General features: G+C 42.5%; 1 protein-coding gene across 1 annotated transcript in view; it reads right to left on the minus strand.

Annotated features, from left to right (window-relative positions):
• IL17RC (interleukin 17 receptor C) overlaps positions 1-22866 on the minus strand; it is a 122675-nt gene that overhangs the window by 25396 nt on the left and 74413 nt on the right. Inside the window, exons 4-11 of the mRNA XM_073591966.1 lie at positions 22329-22475; positions 18510-18628; positions 16607-16718; positions 13296-13340; positions 11384-11517; positions 10147-10206; positions 9177-9234; positions 6677-6852 (exon numbers count right to left, since the gene is read on the minus strand). Of these exons, the coding sequence (XP_073448067.1) occupies positions 6677-6852; positions 9177-9234; positions 10147-10206; positions 11384-11517; positions 13296-13340; positions 16607-16718; positions 18510-18628; positions 22329-22475 (851 nt within the window). The remainder of the gene's footprint in view (positions 1-6676; positions 6853-9176; positions 9235-10146; positions 10207-11383; positions 11518-13295; positions 13341-16606; positions 16719-18509; positions 18629-22328; positions 22476-22866) is intronic.

Below are 22866 nucleotides of genomic sequence, written 5' to 3' on the forward strand. Positions count from 1 at the left end.
GTGACAACGGTGCAATTTTAGATTTCCCATCACTTCCGGCCTGATGCAATGAATTTCAAGACAGACAAACATTTTCTCCTGTAAAATCATCACATCAAGATTTTTTGGGTGATTGAGCCATACAGTAATAAATCAGATTTAATGAGCGTGCTTTATTGTTTTCCTTCACGGACTCAACTCTCCCAAAGCATGTATTTCATTTTTGGTAGATGCTGGACAGCTTGGTTCTTGTAGTGGCAAACATCCACTGGCCGTGGCTCTACTCATCCACACTATGACAGGAGTCTCATTCCTCCTGCAGTAAAGGGGGTTCTGACTACTTCCGCTGCATTTTCCAAGGTATATAAGAAAGTCCAACAGGAAGTGATAAACAACATTGTACATCAGTCATTCTCCACCAGGGTTCCTCCAGAGTTTGCTAGGAGTTCCTTGAGCAGTTACTGATTCACTCCTTTTATTGGTGCCAGGAGAGTTCCAGGTAGGGTTGGTTGCCACATCATCCCTTTAATCCAGGACATATATGTATTACACAGGTTCTGTGGCTGATTAAGGTGGTAATTAAACTCACTTGGTGACTTATTTGCAATAAATCATCCTCAGAACCTGTGTAATACATATATGTCCTGGATTAAAGGGATGATGTGGCAACCAAACCTACCTGGAACTCTCCTGGCACCAATAAAAGGAGTGAATCAGTAACTGCTCAAGGAACTCCTAGCAAACTCTGGAGGAACCCTGGTGGAGAATGACTGATGTACAGTGTTGTTTACCACTTGAATGAACCAGCAGAATGGCATCAATTATCTTTTTTAACACAATGGACATCAGTGATTTTTTTAGCCGTTTGGAATGGTGGCATTCTGTATTTAAGGAGCATTCTTTCCACTAATCACCAATGAAAGGGACATTCTTCCAATTGACCACCGATGTAAGAAGCATTCTTCGAACTGACTACCGATGTAAGAAGCATTCTTCCCAATGTCCACCAATGTAAGGAGCATTTTTCCCACTGACCAAAACTGTAAGGAGCATTCTTCCCAATGATCACCAATATAAGAAGCATTTTTCACACTAACCACTAATGTAAGGGATATTCTTCCCACTGGCCACCAACGTAAGGAGCATTTTCCCCACTGACCACCAATGAAAGGAGCATTCTTCCCATTGATCAACAAAGTAAGAAGCATTATTCCCACTGACACCCAATGTAAGAAACGTTTCCCACCGACCATCAATGTAAAAGGCATTCTTCTTAATGACCACCAATGTGGGCAGCATCCCGTCCACTGACTACCAATGTAAGGGACATTCTTCCCACTGGCCACCAACGTAAGGAGCATTTTCCCCACTGACCACCAATGAAAGGAGCATTCTTCCCATTGATCAACAAAGTAAGAAGCATTATTCCCACTGACACCCAATGTAAGAAACGTTTCCCACCGACCATCAATGTAAAAGGCATTCTTCTTAATGACCACCAATGTAGGCAGCATCCTGTCCACTGACTACCAATGTAGGGAACATTCTTCCCACTGGCCCACAATATAAGGAGCATTCTGTCCACTGACCACCAATGTAAGGGACATTCTTCCCACTGGCTCCCAATGTAAGCAGCATTCTGTCCACTGATCACCAATGTAAGGACCATTTACATTCTAGATCCAAGATTATCCAATTACCTTTTGGAATCAGGAACATTTTTTTCCTTGTTAAAGCCAACTGGATTATACACTATATGGGTTTTTGCTTCCTTATGATCATTTGTGTATTTTTTTGTTGAACTCCATGCAGATATGTCTTTTTTTTTTAACCTAGCAATCTATGTAACTATACTGTATATGTAATTATATAAGTGTGAAGGATGGGTAGACCAGAGAAATCAGAGTTCTCTCCAACCTGCCAGAATCTCCCAAAGGCTGACTAACGTGTCAGTGGGTCAATTGACCTTTGCGCCTTTTTCACATCCGCAGCCGGTCGTGATGGACTGTTTTTTTAGTGGTGGTTTAGAGCCGGTTTACAGGTGTTCGGGACGTGATAATGCAGGTTTTTTTTTTCATTTATCCTAAGAAGTAAAATTTTGCACTGAAATACTGTGCTATAACCATTTGTGGCATGGTACCATTTTCTTCAATGGAAGAGTTTGGCAAACGGCACTGCTTACCAAACTCAACATGCAGAGTTCAAATTACCACACCCGAAAGGAAAGTATTGCTGCGGCAGAAATGTGAAAAACCGGAGTGGCCACCATGTCACATAGTAGGTGGGTGGTGAAAAAAACCCCACAGATTAACTGCCTATTTTTATCATAGCCTTCAAGGCTGCATCTCATACAGCTCAGATCGGTAAATCAGGATGAAATGTATCCTCCTATTTATCAAAGCCGATTAAAAACAACACATGTTCATCGTGCCCAAAGCGATAAGGTTATGGGCGAGGGAAGTCCCATCTTATTTTGTAAACTTCTAAAAGAATACTATGCAAATGGAGCCCGCCAACACTTCCTGGAATGGAGCTTCCCTGTTGTGTAATGCCATTTAACATTTTCCTATCTTGCAGCAGTTGCAAACCTCCATGTAATTACCACAGAAAGGCAGAGAAAAAATATATTTATGTAGATGTAAATCTTAAAGAGACCCTGTCCCAGACCATTCATTTCCTACAACATGATATGTGCGTTTATTATATTATATGCATGCTATTAACCTGGAAAATCCTCCCTCCAAATACCCAGAGACTGCTGCTGGGTGCCGCCATCTTGGATGTGATGTCTGCAACCCCAGCAGGTTCAAATACAGTCATGGCCGAAATTGTTGGCACCCCAGAAATATTTCCAGAAAATCAAGTATTTCTCACAGAAAAGTATTGCAGTAACACAAGAAGATAGTAGTGTCCACAATTTTGGTTCTCAAGTCCTCAGACAGTTCTCTTCTCCTCTTTCTGTTGTCCATGCTTAGTGTGGTACACACAGACACACAATGCAAAGACTGAAAGTGAACTTCTCTCCTTTTTATCTGCTTTCAGGTGTGATTTTTATATTGCCCACACCTGTTACTTGCCCCAGGCGAGTTTAAAGGAGCATCACATGCTTGAAACAATCTTATTTATCCACAATTTTGAAAGGGTGCCAACAATTTTGACCAGCCCATATTTGGAGTTTTGTGTGACATTATGTCCAATTTGCTTTTTTTCCTCCCTTTTTGTGTTTTGTTCCAATACACAAAAAGGGAATAAACATGTGTATAGCAAAACATGTGTTACTGCAATACTTTTCTGTGAGAAATACTTGATTTTCTGGAAAAATGTCTGGGGTCCCAACAATTTTGGCCATGACTGTATATCACTCAGATGACATTCTATACCATCTTTTCTCAACATCTTTACCCCAGAGGTCTCAGGGAAACCTTACTAAAACCAAGTCATCTTCGGTCAATGGGAAGAATGCTCCCCTTACATTGGTGGCCATTGGGAAGAATGCTCCCCTTACATTGGTGGCCATTGGGAAGAATGCTCCCCTTACATTGGTGGCCATTGGGGAGAATGCTCCCTTCACATTGGGGGCTATTGGGAAGAATGCTCCCCTTACAATGGTGGCCACTGGGAAGAATGCTCCCCTTACATTGGTGGCCATTGGGGAGAATGCTCCCCTTACATTGGTGGCCATTGGGGAGAATGCTCCCTTTACATTGGTGGCTATTGGGAAGAATGCTCCCCTAACATTTGTGGCCATTGGGAAGAATGCAACCCTTACAGTGGTGGTCAGAATATCACTCTTACAGATCATTGGTCTCCTGCAGTTGGCTCTACCAATTGGCGTTGGTCCTGGAATTATACAGGCACTATTAGATGGAAGGCACTATCAGCCACAGCTCAAGATACCCCAAGCAACCATAAGGTTCCATGGAACCCTGGTTGAGAATAGCTGCTTTAGAGATTTCCTCTTCATACATAAAAGGTTACATAGAGAGGTAAATAGAAGGACAGAGGAGCTGGAGCAGCACAGACAGCAATTTGCCACTCTCAGAAGAGGAGTGGGCTATGACATGCAAAGAGGGAGATGACTGTGCAATGGTGTTGACTCTATTCTTAGAGTAGCCAATGGCAAGTTCAAAGACACATTGCAAGTGAATAAAAAATCATTTATGGAAAGGAAAAATGCTGCAAGTAATCCTGGCTTTTTCTGTGCTTTTACCTGCATTTTTTTTTTACCTGGTGACAGGGTCTCTTTAACCGAATGATATTTTGTTTGCTAAGCACTGTACATCACAAACTAATGACATGTCTTTATAAAATATTCTCACTTCTCTATTTGCACTCCAGCAATGGCTGCAAGGCATTCCCTAAGGCAGGGTTTTAAATGGTGACAACAATGGACAATGCCTGCATATTGTACGCTATTATAGAAACCTATAATTTAAATAGCAAGCCTGTGTGATTTTCTTCTCTTTTTGCAAAAAAATGTGGGACCGGCTACACCAATTTTTTGCATTCTCTGTTTGGGCTGTGGCTTTTAGCCAAAATATTATTTCTTATTTCTTCTCTTTTATTAATATTGCTTTGCACATCTGTCTAAAGTTTTAGCAACCATGTATTTTAAGAGCATTTTGTGTAAGACAGGTTCTCTTTAAGGAAAGGGCAATTAAGGGTTGTTCGATCGTACTTCTAAAAAATAAAAAAGCAGTATGTGAATTTTTAGGACCATATTGCACTAGTCTATTGTGGTAGCATGCAGTAAACTGCACACATTACTGGCATTTATTTAGAATGCCCCCCCCCCCCCTCCCAATGTAATTTTACTATGACACTAGGCGGTTGATTGACTAAAACTGGGGAGTGCAAAATCTGGTGCAGCTGTGCATGATGGTCACGCAGCTTCTAACTTCAGTTTGTTCAATTAAGCTTTGACAAAAAAAAAAAAAAAAAAACCTGGAAGCTGATTGGTTTCTCTGCAGAGCTGCACCAAATTTTGCACCCTCCGGATTTAGTAAATCAGCCCCTCGGGGTCTAGTTATTAAAAAAAAAAAAAAAACTGGCTATGCAAATGCCTCAAGCATTTGCACAGCCATCAAGATTAATAAGTGTAATTTCCGATGATCGTCAACTCCATCTAGTGGCCATAATGTAGTATTATTCTGAAAACCGGAATCAGAAAGATACTGCATTATGGCCGCCAGATGGAGCCGATGAGCATAGGAAATACATCGCTCCCAACTGTCCCTGATTTCAAGGGACTGTCCCTGATTTGGAGCAATGTCCCTCTGTCCCTCATTCCTCCTCATTTGTCCCTCATTTTGGTCTGATCCATATAGTTGTATATAAAATGCACTCTTTATCTATCAAAAAGTGTTTTCCAGCGCTAAACCTTTTATCTGATTTTTAAATTGCTGCATTTGTAAATTCCAAAAGCCAATATAAAGTAGGGCTGTGGAAATTAAAGATTAATTCCTCTCTATTAATCGTTAATTTTTTTGATCGATCAAAATTCTTTTGATCGGTACTCACCTCTCCTCCAGCTTCCGGGTCTTCAGGGAGTTCCGTCGGAGATCCAGTGATGTCATGGAAATCGACTTCACCGGACTCCTCCCCCCTTCCCCAAGTGCCTCTGCCTGCTAACGAAGGGAAGGGCGGAGGAGTCCTGTGACGTCGATGTCCATGACGTCACCGGACAGCCTGGACAGTGATGGTAAATATGGAGGTGGGATCATTGGGATCATTCAGTGAGCTGAGTGTAGGCAAATTTGATAACCAAATTTGACAGTCAATATACTAGATAAGATTTATAATTAAAGTTAAACTAACTTTCTACGTTTTTCTTAAAGTTTAATAAAAAAAAAATTATTTACGTCAGTGCTACAGTTTGAGTTTAAAACGTATTTGTGTGAACTGTGAAGTTAAGTCATGGATTGTGGAAACTAACTAGTGTCGGGTGATTGTATATAGTGTATACCACATTTATCATTGACTAATGCAGAGTTGCAATGCAAGGAGATCAGCTAAAAGAAGTTGGATCTGTATGTGCGTTATAATTAATCGAAATTAATCGATTAAAAAAAAATCGATTAATCGAACGCGAAAATTTTAATCAGTAACAGCCCTAGTATAAAGGAATAGTAGTGGTAAAAAAAAAGCACTTGTGGGTTTAACCAATCTTGTTTTTTGTACAATTCTCCTTTAAGGGGGCGTGGCAAGACGTGTGTCCTATGCCTGCATACATTTGCTGATAGGTGTCCCTCATTCCCATCTCAAAAAGTTGGGAGGTATGGGAAATACACACACTAAACTAGGCCGCAGTGATGGTGAACCTTGGCACCCCAGATGTTTTGGAACTACATTTCCCAAGATGATCATGCACTCTGCAGTGTAGTTGTGCATCATGGGAAATGTAGTGCCAAAACATCTGGCGTGCCAAGGTTCACCATCACTGCACTAGGGGGGTTGTTTATGACGGCTATGCAAATGCTTGAGGCATTCTCACATATAAATAGACCCCATAGCTTGCGGCATGCTGTGTAGGCACGAATGTTGCTGTTGTATTTTATTGTGTGTTAAGCTGCATTGCCAGCCTATACAATCAATGGGCTGCCTTTACATTGACATACTACACACAAGTGACAGATACCAGAAAATGGAAATGTTTTGGACATTCTTTCATCGTAGTAAATCTTGCTGATCATTTTACCTGGCTGACCACTTTTCTCCTCGTATTGGGGATCTCTCTACATCTCGGAGGGTTCCCAGATTTCCAACACAAGGAAGCTTCCGCCGTAACTTTACAAGGTGCATTCAATGTGTAAACAGTAAATTCATTGATCTTCACCTCCAGTTTACTTTTATCCAGAATTGAATCTTTAGAGTCTGAAAGAAAAGAAACAGAAGTGACATTTATTTATCAAGGAGGAGATTTCTGAAAGAACGAACTAGCTCTACGAAAAGAAAAGATGAACTTTAATTTTGTTCCTCATACCTGGCTGATTCATGATATCATGAGTATACAGCATATACAGCACAGTATACAGTATACAGCATATACAGCACAGTATACAGCATATACAGCACAGTATACAGTATACAGCATATACAGCACAGTATACAGTATACAGCATATACAGCACAGTATACAGCATATACAGCACAGTATACAGTATACAGCATATACAGCACAGTATACAGTATACAGCATATACAGCACAGTATACAGCATATACAGCACAGTATACAGTATACAACATATACAGCACATGCCTTAGGTTCAGTGTCTGGGAGCATGTAGAAAGGGAAATGTGCTGGAAGGGGAAGGGGGAAGCTGCAATGTATTCTGACTTCATATGAAAAAGTTTCTCAATATCCCTTTATCAATATGTTCCCCTTGTTAACCACATGTAAACTCGACTCCACATGTAAACTTGACATTTAACCACTTCAGCTCTGGAAAGGCTTTACCCCCTTCGTGTCCAGGCCATTTTATGCTATTCAGCACTGCGCTAGTTTAACTGGTAATTGCGCGGTCATGCAACATTGTATCCAAATGAAATTGCTTTCTTTTTAGCGGTTTTGGATCACCACTGGGTTTCTTGTTTTTTTATTATATAAAAAGAAAAAAGACTGAAAAATTGGAAAAAAAACAAGATTTTTTGTTTAGAATAACGATCAGGATTCTCGCGGCGTAACATCATCTTTCATATTATACAAAAAAATTGAGCTAACTTTACTGTTTATTTTTATTTTTATTTTTTTTAAATCATTGAAATGTATTTTTTCCCCCAAAATTGCGCTTGAAAGACCGCTGCACAAATACAGTGTGACATAAATTATTTTATGCAATATTAATTATTAATTGCAACAACTGCTATTATATTCGCTATGGTCTCTGCAATATATATATATATATTAGTGTGTTCTGACTTCTCTTAGGAAGGGCGCAAACAAATCAGCCCGAAATGTAATATTTGTCAGAACAGATGATTGTAACGATTTTGTCTGGCTCTACTTACTTTGTAATCTTTTTCTAAAGATTCGATGGAATAAAGCAACAGATTTTTAAGTGCAGCAACCTTTGGAACTTTATTTTTATATATATACAAGGTCGGTGGAAGGACACTAGATTGAAAGCTGTGTGTGGTTCTCCTCTACACTTCAATATATATATATATATATATATATATATTTTTTTTTTTTTATATTATTATTTATTTATTTATTTTGCAGAGATTTTTGCTCGAAAATTACTTAGAACCCCACAAATATATATATATATATATATATATATATATATATATATATATATATATATATATATATATATATTTGTGGGGTTCTAAGTAATTTTCGAGCAAAAATCTCTGCAAAATAAATAAATAAATAATAATATAAAAAAAAAATAATAATATATATATATATATATATATATATATATATATATATATATATATATATATATATATATATATATATATATATATATATATAAAGCCTAACCTGTGCAGAGTGCCCCCAAGGCTCTGTTCTATCAGGAGATGCAATGGGGACAGTGGAAGAAGGGGAGGATCAGAGACGACAGGATCAAACAGCCTTTTTACACAATGCAGAGGATTGTGAGTATAACAAGCACGTGTTACCGCATATACAGACTGATTTTACTGTTGTGGGTTTAGTAACACTTTAAGGTTAGGCTTTAGGTCCACTTTAAAGAGAACCTGACATTATAGCGGTGGCCTGTCAGATCTGATGCTCCCAGGCCGTTGCTATCCGAACCCCTTGAAAGGGTGTAATATCAAAACTAGTCATACACTATACAATCTCTGTACAAGCTTGAGAATTACCAAAACTATGCAATATAAGGACTAAGCCTAAACAATCCACTCAAATCAGGTAAGCTCCTGCATTACACAAATTGATGGCAATCTAAAGGAGGTTGTACAATCAGATTGTATAGTGTATGACATGTAGGGCATGGCTCTGCAGCATTGTGTGATAGTGCTGCTTGTAGGGGGTCAGGCGGTGGGCAGACTCTGGATGCCAGTCTTGGCAGGACCAGGCAACAGCGGTTATGACAGGTTCCCATTAAGAACAAGCATCTTCCAAAAATATAAAGGAAATCTGTATCCTGCATACACCAATAACAGAGATATCTTATGCAATGACTTATGTATGGACTCGGAGAAAAGGATAACACAACTTACAATTCCTGAATGGACACAGCATGGTTCTCATCGCGTCCACCAGATCACTGTACCAGGCCTGCCAAAGACGGAAAAAAATAAAACCGTCAGGAACATTTGAGCATCTCCCGATTAAAGTCAGATTAAATGCATTGTACAAAGTGCAAAAACCCATAGTGGCATCAGCAGTGCCGGGCAAGGTCACCTAGGGCCCAGGGAACATGCCAAATTGTGTCTCCACCCCCCCTAAGATGAATGAGGATCGTGTCAGCAAAACCTCCCCCCCCCCCATGCTTACCCCCTAAGCATAAATTCCCCCCTCCTCCCAATACAAATTTCCCCCCAAAATCCCCCTCCCAGCACAAATCTTTGCCCCCCCCCCTCGCAGCTCATCAAATCCTCTCATTCCCCATATGCCCCCAGCACAAAATCCCCTCTCTCCTAGTACAAATCCTCTACCCCTCAAATTCCCCTTCTGAGCACAAATCCTCTCCCCCCCACTCTAAATCCCCCCTTGCAACACAAATCCTCTCCCCCCACCCAATCCAAATCTCCCCTTCCAACACAAATTCTCCCCAATCCCCCATCTTAGCATAAATCCCCCCAAATTTCCCTTCCTAGCACCATTCCCCCCTCCCACCACCACCCCCCACCCAAAAAAAAACCCTCCTAGCACAAATTCCCTCCCCCCTACCATATTACCTTTTCTAGCACAACCCCCCCCCCAAATCTTTTTCCCCCATCCCCCCTCCCAACACAAATCCCCTCAAATTACTACTGCTAGCACTTCTCCCAAAATGTCCCCTCCTAGAACAATTTTTATACCCGTCACCCACCAAATTCCCCCTCCCGACACAAATCCCCCCCCCAACCTCCCTTGTGGGGCTCTCCCGCCCCACCTCACATGATACCACAGTGCCCAGGGCAGCTGCCCCTCCTAACCCCACCCCTTGTCCCGGCCCTGGGCCTTAGGTTTAGGTCAGCGACTTACCTGAATACACATACAGGGGGCGATATCCGACTGTGGAATATAGTGTCGCTTCTCTCCAATCTGGACAAAAAAAAAGAAATAATAAAGTGTCTATTGGCAGGATCATCATTATGTTATAGGGGTCTTGTACACTTTTAAACATTTTCATTGTTTTAAATAGCAGTCAGTGGAGTTACATTCCCTGTGCTGATTCCTTACCTTGTAATGATGGTCTCACAGTTTGTAGTGTCATGGCTGATGGATTCCCCTATATCCATGTATTCATTCACCTAGCTTGTCTCTATTCAACAAAAGGACAGGCAGCTGCTTGTTGTGCGAGGGAGTGCTAATGTGATGAAAACACATCTATTCCCCTTATTGCTCTGCCTGCTTGTGTCTGTGTCAGATCCAATTACTGTTTAGCTCTCACCTGCAGAGCATTAGACAGGGAGACCCAGGGGAAATCCAAAATGTTAGAGTTATCCTCAGAACATGAAGAAAGGGATATTTCTCCAACGGAAACACCTATTAAGGGGTATGTCTAAGAGAGGAATTCCCCTTACTTTGGGAGGTTTGCTTTAACTTCCTGTTGCCTCTTTGGGGGGGGGGGGTGACACATCTAAGTATGGAGGCATCTGGGTTAAACATAGACCATATAGACCATCCTCCTCAGCGCCATCAACGTCATCCCTTCCACGCTGCGCTCCACAAGCGGTTCAATCGCTCTACTGCAGGGTAGTCTTCCCGGTCATGATTGCAGACTGACAGCGGTGAGAGCCGGCTGTGAGGAGGATAGTCTATGTGGACAGATTTACCCCGGATGCCTGCATGCTTAGATGTGCCTCTTTCAATCAACAACCATATGAGTTGCTAAATGTTGGACCTTCATTAAATGTAACCGTATTGCTACACTTAGAGGCGCCTCTCTTCTCTTTTATACTCTGGAGCTCCTGCTGGATTTTGCTTCTAATCCCCTTGTGGAGGCTTCCATTTGTGGATGGACATTTTATGGTTACACAACCTGATCACATTGCTATAATCTTTTTATATGGACTATAAACTGAAGGACTTATGAATAAATGGCTGTGGAACGAATCCTTTGAGTTTCCATTATTTCTTATGGGGAAATTCGCTTTGATATACGAGTGATTTGGATTACAAGCATGTTTCCGGAACTAATTTATGCTCACAATCCAAGGTTTTACTGTACATGCAGGAACTTTAAACAAGCAATAATGAATGCTGAAGCAGTACTTACTAAAGTGCTGTTGCTGTGGGTAGTGTTCTTCCTGTAACTGTAGAAAACCCAAACGCGTGCTTTCCGTCTGTTTTTCCCATTAACTATTCCCACCGAGGTCTCGTTGGATACATTGACAAAGTCCAGGACAGGGGCTGAAATTGAAGATCGTTTAATCACTGGTTAGTTGCTCTTTATTTTTCAAAAGATATTTTTTTCTTACTAAGAAGTAAAGGAAAAACACATAAAGGGGTTGTAAACCTCAGACATGAAATATGAACAAAGCATATCCCTCTATAGTGTGCACTTATCTCAGTCCAGAGCACTAAGTGTCATTTCTCTCTATAGCCTCCTTCCTCTGCTATCAGCATTAGTCACTGACACAGTGACAGGTTTTCCTGTCCTGTTTCACCATAGAAACACAGTCTGGATGCTTTTCGGCATGTGCGTTTTTGGTGCGTTTTCAATGCAGTCGAGTGCATTTTTTCCCCCTTTTTTTTCTTAACCTTAAAGCGGAGTTCTACTCAAAAGTGGAACTTCTGCTTATCCATCTCCTCCCCCCCCTCCGGTGCCACATTTGGCACTTTCAGAGGGGAGGGGGGAAGAGGTACCTGTTTTTGGCAGGTACCACTCCCCACTTCCGGGAGACCGGGCCGCGCCCCCTCTCCTCCGCCGCCGGACCAATTAGAAGGCGTCGCACATGCTCAGTAGGGAGCCGGCTGTAAAGCCGAAAAGGCTTCACTGCCAAGTTCCCTTACCAGGAATGGTGGTGGCATCACCCAACAGCCAATCCGAAGAACCCTGGGACAGGTAAGTGTCCATAAACCACTTAAGGACTGAGCCTCTTTCTGAGATTTGTTGTTTACAAGTTAAAAACAGTTTTTTTTGCTAGAAAATTACTTAGAACCCCCAAACATTATATATTTTTTTTCTAACACCCTAGAGAATAAAATGGCGGTCGTTGCAATACTTTCTATCACACCGTATTTGCGCAGCGGTCTTATAAACGCACTTTTTTTGGAAAAAATACACTTTTTTAAATTAAAAAATAAGACACCAGTAAAGTTAGCCCAATTTTATTTTATATTGTGAAATATAATGTTATGCCGAGTAAATTGATACCCAACATGTCACGCTTCAAAATTGCACCCGCTCATGGAATGGCGACAAACTTTTACCATTAAAAATCTCCATAGGCAACGTTTAAAAATTCTACAGGTTGCATGTTTTGCATTACCGAGGAGGTCCAGGGCTAGAATTATTGCTCTTGCTCTACGGATTGCGGCGATACCTCACATGTGTGGTTTGAACACCGTTTTCATATGTGGGTGCTACTCACGTATGCATTCGCTTCTGCACGCGAGCTCGGCGGGACGGGGCGCGTTTAAATTTTTTTTTTTATTCTTATTTATTTTACCTTTTATTTTTTATTTTTACACTGTTTAAAAAAAATAAATAAAAATTGTGTCACTTTTATTCTTATTACAAGGAATGTAAACATCCCTTGTAATAGAAAATAAACATGACAGGACCTCTTAAATATGAGATCTGGGGTAAAAGAAAACTCGGATCTCAAATTTACACTAAAATGCAATGAAAAAAAAAAAATGGCCCTTTAAGAGCTATGGGCGGAAGTGACGTTTTGATATGCAATAATATGGAGACGGGTGGGGGCCATCTTCCCCTCACTCGTCTCCATGTCAGGCCACAGGAAGGATCCTATTGCTCCGGTAAGCGGCGGAGGGCACCGTAGTGCGGCGGGAGGGGCGGCCCCTCTCCCGCCGCCGGTAAAAGTGATCTTGTGGCGAATCCGCCGCAGAGACCACTTTTATCTTAAACCGGACTGCTCACTGAAGAAGGGGATACGGATTTTAACTTGTAAGCAATAAATTTAAGAAATAGGCTTGAAAGGGATAAAGAATCGCAGACTTACCATCACACACCGATATATTGTCCAGCGGGTCCAGCTTCACACAGCCTGTTGAAATAAGTATTTTATATAGTTAGTGCGATGCCAAAAGTGATGAAGGGTAAGGAAAAAAAAATCTTAATGACCCATAGGCACCATTTACACAGTCTCTACCACCCCTCTGAAATGCGATCCTTGGTGGGTCACTTTTCAGAGGGAGGTAGAGCACCAACCTCCAGGCATACACTTTTTTTTTTTTTTTTTACTTTTTCATCTTGGGATTTTGCATTTAAATGTCACACCACAAGTGGGAGCCAAGGGTTTGATTCACAGGTGCTTCTCAGTCCCTTTGATTTCTATGGACGAGTTTGGTAGACACTGCCATCAAACTCAATATGCTGAGTTCAATTTGATACAACAGCGAGGCAAAACATCACATCTATAGCATGTTTATGATATGATGATGATAGAGCTTAGGTGGGTGGCTGGGGAAAGGGGGGTAAAAACACAGATCAACTGCCTCTTTTTACTACCCTTTTGCCACTCATGTAAATGAAACACATCAATATCTCTTCATCTCCAATACATGGGGGGGGGGGGGCAGGGCAATTGGTATTTTACAGAAGATAGCTAGGAAGGAAGGTATTCTTCATGGTAAGCGACAAGGGCACAGCAATTTCTGGCAGGATCAACAAGTATTTTCTGTAATTGCTGAAAAGGTTTTTATTGTGGTAAAAAAAAGAAAACTAATGCAAACGCCTCATATAAGGACTATAAGCTGTAATTTTTTTCCAGTTTTGGTCTTAGGTTTAGTTATCCTTTAAGAATCATCAGCTTTAACATATGATCACACTTCTTTAGTACCTTATGTAACGTATACTGTATATTTCTATTCCCTGTATATATTAGCTATTGGATTTGAGCCCAGAAGATTCTCTAGCTCTTTTTATAGTGAATATTAGTGACCCGAGCAGGGGGTATAGTTCTCCTCTGACTGTCTGTCTGCCCCATATTGGCACTATGGGGGGGGTTACTAAAAGAAACTGGTGCACACAGAATCTGCTGCAGCTGTGCGTAGTAACCAATCAGCTATCAGGTTTTATCGTTAAAGCCTAATATTGAACAAGCTGGAGTTAGAAGCTGATTGGTTACTATGCACAGCTGCACCAGATTCTGTGCGCTCCAGTTTTAGTAACTCCCCCCCCCCCCCCTATATGTCCATTAAAGTATGCTATGAGCAAGCATTTATCATTTTGCATATAGTAGGGACTGGCCATAGCGGGATCACTTTGATGCAGTATGCCAACTTAATCATGTAACACAATATATGTGAGCCAAGAGTCCCTATGCAAATGTTTGCATATGTATTACATGAAATATGTAAAGCTGTATAGTAGCGTGCAGATGGCGTATTCAGTATCATCAATGCTGTTATCTCTTCTAAAACAGTGGCGTCAAACTCAATTTCGTTGTGGGCTGCATCAGCAGTATGGTTGCACTGAAAGAGCCAGTTGTATCAAGTGCTCTGTGTACAGAGTGCAAGGTTCAGGAGTGTGTTATGTACAGATTAAAGGGTTCAGGGATACGCTATGTACAGAGTGCAGAGTTTAGGAGTGCATTATGTACAGAGTTCAGGGTTCAGGGGTGCATTATGTGCAGAATGCACTGTTGAGGAGTATGTTATAAACAGAGTGCAGGGTTCAGGGGTGCACTATGTGCAGAATGCAGGGTTCAGGAGTGTGTTATAAACAGAGTGCAGGGTTCAGGGGTGCACTATGTGCAGAATGCAGGGTTCAGGAGTGTGTTATAAACAGAGTGCAGGGTTCAGGGATGCACTATATACAGAGTGCAGGGTTTAGGGGTGCTCTATGTACAGAGTGCAGGGTTCAGGGATGCGCTATGTACAGAGTACAGGGTTCAGGGATGCGCTATGTACAGAGTACAGGGTTCAGGGGTGCGCTATGTACAGAGTGCAGGGTTCAGGGGTGCGCTATGCACAGAGTGCAGGGTTCAGGGGTGCGCTATGCACAGAGTGCAGGGTTAAGGGGTGCGCTATGCACAGAGTGCAGGGTTAAGGGGTGCGCTATGCACAGAGTGCAGGGTTCAGGGGTGTGCTATGCACAGAGTGCAGGGTACAGGGGTGCGCTATGCACAGGGTGAAGGGTCCAGGGGTGCTCTATGCACAGAGTGCAGGGTTCAGGGGTACGCTATGTACAGAGTGCAGGGTTCAGAGGTGCACTATACACAGATCAGGGTTGAGGGGTGTGCTATGTACAGAATGCAGGGTTCAGGGGTGCTCTATGTACAGAGTGCAGGGTTCAGGGGTGCTCTATGTACAGACAGCAGGGTGCAGGGGTGCGCTATGTACAGAGCACAGGGATTAGGGGTGCGCTATGTACAGAGTGCAGGGTTCAGGGGTGCGCTATACACAGATCAGGGTTCAGGGGTGTGCTATGTACAGAGTGCAGGGTTCAGGGGTGCGCTATGTACAGAGTGCAGAGTTCAGGGGTGCTCTATGTACAGAGTGCAGGGTTCAGAGGTGCGCTATGTACAGAGTGCAGGGTTCAGGTGTGCGGTATGTACAGAGTGCAGGGTTCAGGGGTGCGCTATATACAGATCAGGGTTCAGGGGTGTGCTATGTACAGAGTGCAGGGTTCATGGGTGCTCTATGTACAGAGTGCAGGGTTCAGGGGTGTGCTATATACAGATCAGGGTTCAGGGGTGCTCTATGTACAGAGTGCAGGGTTCATGGGTGCTCTATGTACAGAGTGCAGGGTTCATGGGTGCTCTATGTACAGAGTGCAGGGTTCAGGGGTGCTCTATGTACAGAGTGCAGGGTTCAGGGCTGCTCTATGTACAGAGTGCAGGGTTCAGGGATGCGCTGTGTACAAAGTGCAGGGTTTAGGGTTTACATTACGTTATGTACAGATCTGTCCCCGCAGTGCCCCAATGTGAGTGTGTACAGGGATCTGTTAGTTCCGGGAGCCACGCAGAGCAAAGCTGTCCCTTGTAAACACAGAGGGCTTCTGTGTTTATAAGTGACAGCGGGAGTGGAGGGTGAGAGCCGGGAGGTGGCAGAACGGGAGTTCCTCCATGTTACGGCTGCAAAGCTGGGTGCGAGGGCCACATGACAAGACCTGGCATGCTGGATTCAGCACCTGGGCCTTGCGTTTGATATTTGTGTTCTAGAAGATCCCATGAAAGTGACTATACTCTGGGATTCAGCATTAGCGATGTCCCTAGATCCGAGTGGGACGGACTAAGAGCGCCCTTCTATTTTAAACTCCACCCTCGCCTAAGATCCATACATATAATAATACAAAAGAGAAACCTACCCGGCACTTCATGACTTATGCTGAGGATTTTGGTGTACCTCGGATAAGAATACGATGTGATATTCATCTCAGCGCCTGGTGATACCTTAATACAGTTATACGCAACAGAACCCTAAAAATAAATAATGAAATAACTATATAAATATTGTAACAAATGAAAATTAAAAAAAAAAAAATATATATATATATATATATATATATATATATATATATATATATATATATATATATATAAATCCAGATTTTAAACACAAGGAATTTCAAGCATACTCCAGACTAAGCATTAAAAACAATCAGATTGAAGTATTCCCTGAAAAATGACAGTTGGGTGTTGCTGTCATATGACGTCATCCCAGAACGAGAGTCGCACCGCCCCGCCGTCATTTGACGACGGGGCAGGCGGCAACTAGTTAAAAAAAAAAAAAACATGTTTACCTTTAGAATTACTTGAATATTTTTTTGTTTTTTTACTATGTATTACTTCTATATGAATGAAGAACATTCGACCCAGAGAGAAAATTACCTAATAACATTTGTTTTTGCTCCCTTTCGCACAGAATGAATGTACGTGTGGTTTCACAGGACAAATAGCTCTGCAAATTTTTCAGACTTCCGATTTCCCCCCAGCTCATACTGACATAGCAACTGGTCAGAAAAAATCAAATCATTGTCCGGACTGCTACACTATATTACCAAAAGTATTGGGACACCTGCCTTTACACGCACATGAACATTAATGGCATCCCAGTCTTAGTCCGTAGGGTTCAATATTGAGTTGGCCCACCCTTTGCAGCTATAACAGCTTCAACTCTTCTGGGAAGGCTGTCCACAAGGTTTAGGAGTGTGTCTATGGGAATGTTTGACCATTCTTCCAGAAGTGCATTTGTGAGGTCAGGCACTGATGTTGGATGAGAAGGCCCGGCTCGCAGTCTCCGCTCTAATTCATCCCAAAGGTGTTCTATCAGGGTAAGGTCAGGACTCTGTGCAGGCCAGTCAAGTTCCTTCACCCCAAACTCGCTCATCCATGTCTTCATGGACCTTGCTTTGTGCACTGGTGCGCAGTCATGTTGGAACAAACTTGGGAGCATGAAATTGTCCAAAATGTCTTGGTATGCTGACGCTTTAATGCCCCGTACACACGGTTAGACTTGCCAATGGGATAACCTCCGTCGGCATTTCTGACGGAAAGATTTAGAACATGTTCTCTAAATCCGTCGGAAATGCCTACAGAAAAAGTCAGATGGGGCGCACACACGTTCAGAATATCCGACCAAAAGCTCCCATCTGATTTTTTCTGTCAGAAATTCCGACCGTGTGTACACGGCATAAGGGTTCCCTTCACTGGTACTAAGGGCCAAGCCCAACCCCTGAGGAACAACCCCCACACCATAATCCCCCCTCCACCAAATGATTTGCACCGGTGCACAAAGCAAGGTCCATCAAGACATGGATGAGAGAGTATGGGATGGAGGAACTTGACTGTCCTGACTTCAACCAGATAGAACATCTTTGGGATGAATTAGAGTGGAGACTGCGAGCCAGGCCTTTTCATCCAACATCTGTGCCTGACCTCACAAATGCGCTTCTGGAAGAATGGTCAAACATTCCCATAGACACACTCCTAAACCTTGTGGACAGCTTTCCCTGAAGAGTTGAAGCTGTTATAGCTGCAAAGGGCGGGCCCAACTCAATATTGAACCCTACGGACTAAGACTGGGATGCCATTAAAGTTCATGTGCGTGTAAAGGCAGGCGTCCCAATACTTTTGGTGACATAGTGTATATTCAATACTCAAACACAATGAGGCATTTCTGAAATAGAAAATGATATCAGCGATCTGATTGGCTGCTATGCACAATAACACAGGTTTCCCTTGACAAGATACAGAGAAGGTGATACTTACGACCGTCGTACTGTTGGAGCTGTTGCTCAGTGGCACGGCAGACAAGGGCAGAGACACCTTCATTGCGTAACAGCTGAAAGTGGGAGGAGCTATGATCAGGTTGGCACAGAGAAGGGAACCTGCAGATAAAGAAGCTGATCAAAGCCTAGAAACCAGTATGGCAGATATAGCAGGTATGATAATAAACCCCGGAGCTGAAGGGAAGCCAAAGGAATAGTAAAACATGAGACATCTAATTGATTTATGATTAATATGTATGTATATGAATATGTATGTATACTGGATTAGCTGCAATCTAATAACTGAAACAATTTAAGGAGCGCCAGCAAACGAATGATAAAAATATATTTTTAAATTTAAATATACAGAACACACTGCGTGCCGCAACATGTCTTCAAATCAGCTTTACTGTGCAGCTGGGCCCAGATATAGAACATTGATGGTGGCTTTCCACCTACAGGTCGCCGCACATCCCGACGCGTTTCACTCCGCCCCTCTGAGCTTAATCATGGGGGTGATTCTATTCTTTTATTTTCTATATCTATTCTATTGTTTTCTATTCTATTCCTTTTCTATTCTATTTTATTCTATTATTTTTGAAATTCGGAAGACAGCTGTATTCTATTTTATTTCATTCTAATCTATTCAAATCTATTCTATTCTTTTATTTTTTATTCTATTCTTTCCTATTCTATTCTGTTTTATTCTATTCAATTATTTTAGAAATGTGAATGCTGGCTGTATTCTAACACTAATACACATAGGGGGTTATTTACAAAAGGCAAATCCACTTTGCACTACAAGTGCAAACTACAAGTGCAAAGTGCACTTGGAATTGCACTGAAAGTGCACTTGGAAGTGCAGTCGCTGTAGATCCGAGGGGGACATGCAAGGAAAATAAAAAACAGCATTTTAGCTTGCACATGATTGGATAATAAAATCAGCAGAGCTTCCCCTCATTTCATATCTACCCCTTTAGATTTACAGCGACTGCACTTCTATGTGCACTTACAGTGCAATTTCAAGTGCACTTTGCACTTGTAGTTTGCACTAGGGCTTGGGAAAAATTCGATTCTAATCTTGAATCGAGTTGAGAGGTCAAATCGATTCAAAATTTAAGCAAATTGATTTTTTCTGATTTTTTTTGTGGACACCACGCCGGTCCCGAGGAGCTGAGGGCAGGAGATTTTAGGCGAGGCCGCGGCTTAGGCCTAGTCCGGGAGACCGGACACCGCAGACTAGGCCGAAGCCGCGGCCTCGCCTAAAAACTCCTGCCCTCAGCTCCTCGGGACCGGGGGTGTTTCCACAAAAAAAAAACTCAATTCAAATCGTAAATCGAGTTTTTTTTAGGAAAATCGCAGATTTTTTTTTTTTTAAGAAAATCTCCTAGCCCTAGTTTTCACATGTAGTGCAAAGTGGATTTGCCTTTCGTAAATAACCCCCATAGTCTTTGAAGGACTCAGCAATAGTCAGCAGTCATTTTATAGTTAGAATTTGTTTTCGAGTTTGATTTAATTTTTTGAGTTTGACTCGAATTTCGGGCTAAATTTTGTTCCTTTAACCGCTTAAGGACCAGCCGCCATCATTATACTGCGGCAAAATGGCTCTCCTGGGCGAATCGCCGTAGGTGTACGTCAGCCGTTTTAAGAGCGATAGGGGGGCGCACGAGCGTGGCCGCTGGCCACCCGCGATCGCTCCACACAGAGACAGAATGGAGGCCTGTCAATGTAAACAAACAGATCCCCGTTCTGACAAAGGGGGTAGAGAGAGATCTGCTGTTCCTAGTGATTAAGAACAGCGATCTTTCTCCTCCTCCAATCAGTCCCATCCCCCCCACAGTTAGAAACACCTCCCAGGGAACACATTTAACCCCTTGATCGCCCCCTGGTGTTAACCCCTTCCCTGCCAGTGTCATTTATACAGTAATCAATGCATTTTTATAGCATTAATCGCTGTATAAATGTCAATGGTCCCAAAAATGTGTCAAAAGTGTCCGATGTGTCTCCCGCAAAGTCGCAGTCCCGCTAATCATCGCAGATCACCGCCATTACTAGTAAAAAAATTAAAAAAAAATTAAAATGCCATAAATCTATCCCCTATTTTGTGGATGCTATATCTTGTGCGCAAACCAATCAATACGCTTATTGCAATTTTTTTTGTTACCAAACATATGTAGAAGAATATATATTGGCCTAAACAAACAGATCCTCGTTCTGACAAGGAAGTAGAGAGAGATCTGCTGTTCCTAGTGATCAGGAATGGCGATCTCTCTCTACTCCCTGTCAGTCCCCTCCCCCCACAGTTAGAAACACCTCCCTAGGGAACATTTAACCCCTTGATCAACCCCTAGTGTTAACCCCTTCCCTGACAGTAACATTTATACAGTAATCGGTGGCTATTTTTAGCTCTGATCGCTGTATAAATGTCAATGGTCCCAGAAAAGTGTCACTTGGAGCCCTTTCACACTGCCAGCGCCCGGGCGTCGGCGGTATAGCCTCGCTAGTTTTAGCAGGGCTTTACTGTTGTTTTTGTGGCGCTTTTTGGGCGCTTTTAACCCCGCTAGCAGCCGAATAAAGGGTTAAAAGTGCCCGCAAAGCGCTGCTACAGGCGATTCGGCGGTGCTGCCCATTGATTTCAATGGGCAAGGGCGAATTAAGAGCGGTGTATTCACCGCTCCTAAAGCGCCTCAAAGATGCTGCTAGCAGGACTTTTTTAGACGTCCTGCCGGTGTTCTGCCGAGAAAGTTCCACTCGGCGGCTAAGTTCCCCCCTCTACTGCGCAGTAGGATCCGGCGGAAATAGCCGAAGCGGAACAGCTGAAAATCAGCTGTACGCGGCGCCTGTAAGAGGGCCCCTCGCGGGCTCGCTTCGCTCGCCACGCTTCGGGCACGGCCTCGCTTCGCTCGGCTCTTTTAGATTCCCCCTCTAGGTCCACTTGGATGGTGGGGAAGGAATCTGGACCCAGAGCGCAGGCGCCGTGTACAGCTGATTAAAGCGTTTGAGCTTCGGCTATCTCCGGCGGCTGACAGTAGTTGGTACTGCGCAGGTGCTGCGCCTGCGCAGTACAGGGGGGGAACTTATCCGCCGAGGGAACTTTCTCGGCAGGACACCGGCGCAACCCTCCAGTGTGAAAGCCCTCAAGCCTTTCACACTGGGATTGCAGATGAGACTTTTTTCAGGCGCTTTACAGGCGCTATTTCTATCGCTAAAGCGCCTGAAAAACGCCTCCAGTGTTGAAAGGGGTCTTAGCGCCCGAACTGTCCGCCGCAATGTCACAGTCCCGCTTAAAAATCGCTGATCACTGCCATTACTAGTTAAAAAAAATAAATAAATAATAAGAAGAATGCCATAAATATATCCCCTATTTTGTAGACGTTATAACTTTTGCGCAAACCAATCAATATACGCTTATTGCGATTTTTTTTTTTTTTTACCAAAAATATGTGGAGGAGTACATATTGGCCTAAACTGATTAAGAAATTCGTTTTTTTTTTTTATTTTTTTTTTTTGGTTAGTTATTATAGCAAAAAGTAAAAAATAGATTATATTAATTAATATTAATAATATTATATTATAGCGCAAAAAAAAAAAAAAAAAATCACAGAGGTGATCAAATACCACCAAAAGAAAACTCTATTTGTGGAAAACATAAAAGGACATCAAATTTGTTTGGGTACAGCGTCGCACGACCGCACAATTGTCATTTAAAACAACGCTGTGCCTTATTGCAAAAAAAAAAAATGGCCTGGTCATTAAGGGGGGTAAATCCTTCCGGGGCTGAAGCAAATAAAAACAATTTACAAAACGGCGCCCCCCTTACCGTTGTTGGAGTTATTGAGTTTTAAATACACATTAACAGCTGTTATTTCTGTGCTTTCCTCCTCTTCATCTTCATCATATTCAGGGTAGTAACCCTCATATTCAGAATCATAGTCACAGTCACCAGACCCCAGGTCCTCATTATGTTCTGGAATAGAAAAGTACAATTTAATGCATATTTGTGGCACAGTGGGCCCAACTGGAATTAAAGTACACATAGCCCTATTCATTAAAATAATGTCATTTTCATTATTTCTCAATGTGCAATTTTCATTGAGGAACTACCTGGTGATCCTGCCATGAACGCCCTTGTATAGGCATTTCCTGTTATAGGGTGACAACACTCTAGTATGAACAGCGATCTGTCATCTCCCCTACACAGTCCCCTCCCACCCCAATAACCTGTTAGGCCCCCATTCATACTTGCGTTCTCGCTTGCGATTTTGTGTGGGTGATTCTCGCGCTATTCCGCATGTCGCACATAGAGCGGCCCACTTCACTTCTATGGGCTGCTCTATGCGCGTGTGTCGCCCCAAAAG

This window comes from Aquarana catesbeiana, linkage group LG07 (assembly GCF_042186555.1).
Source record: "Aquarana catesbeiana isolate 2022-GZ linkage group LG07, ASM4218655v1, whole genome shotgun sequence".
In the NCBI taxonomy this organism is placed as follows: Eukaryota; Metazoa; Chordata; class Amphibia; order Anura; family Ranidae; genus Aquarana; species Aquarana catesbeiana.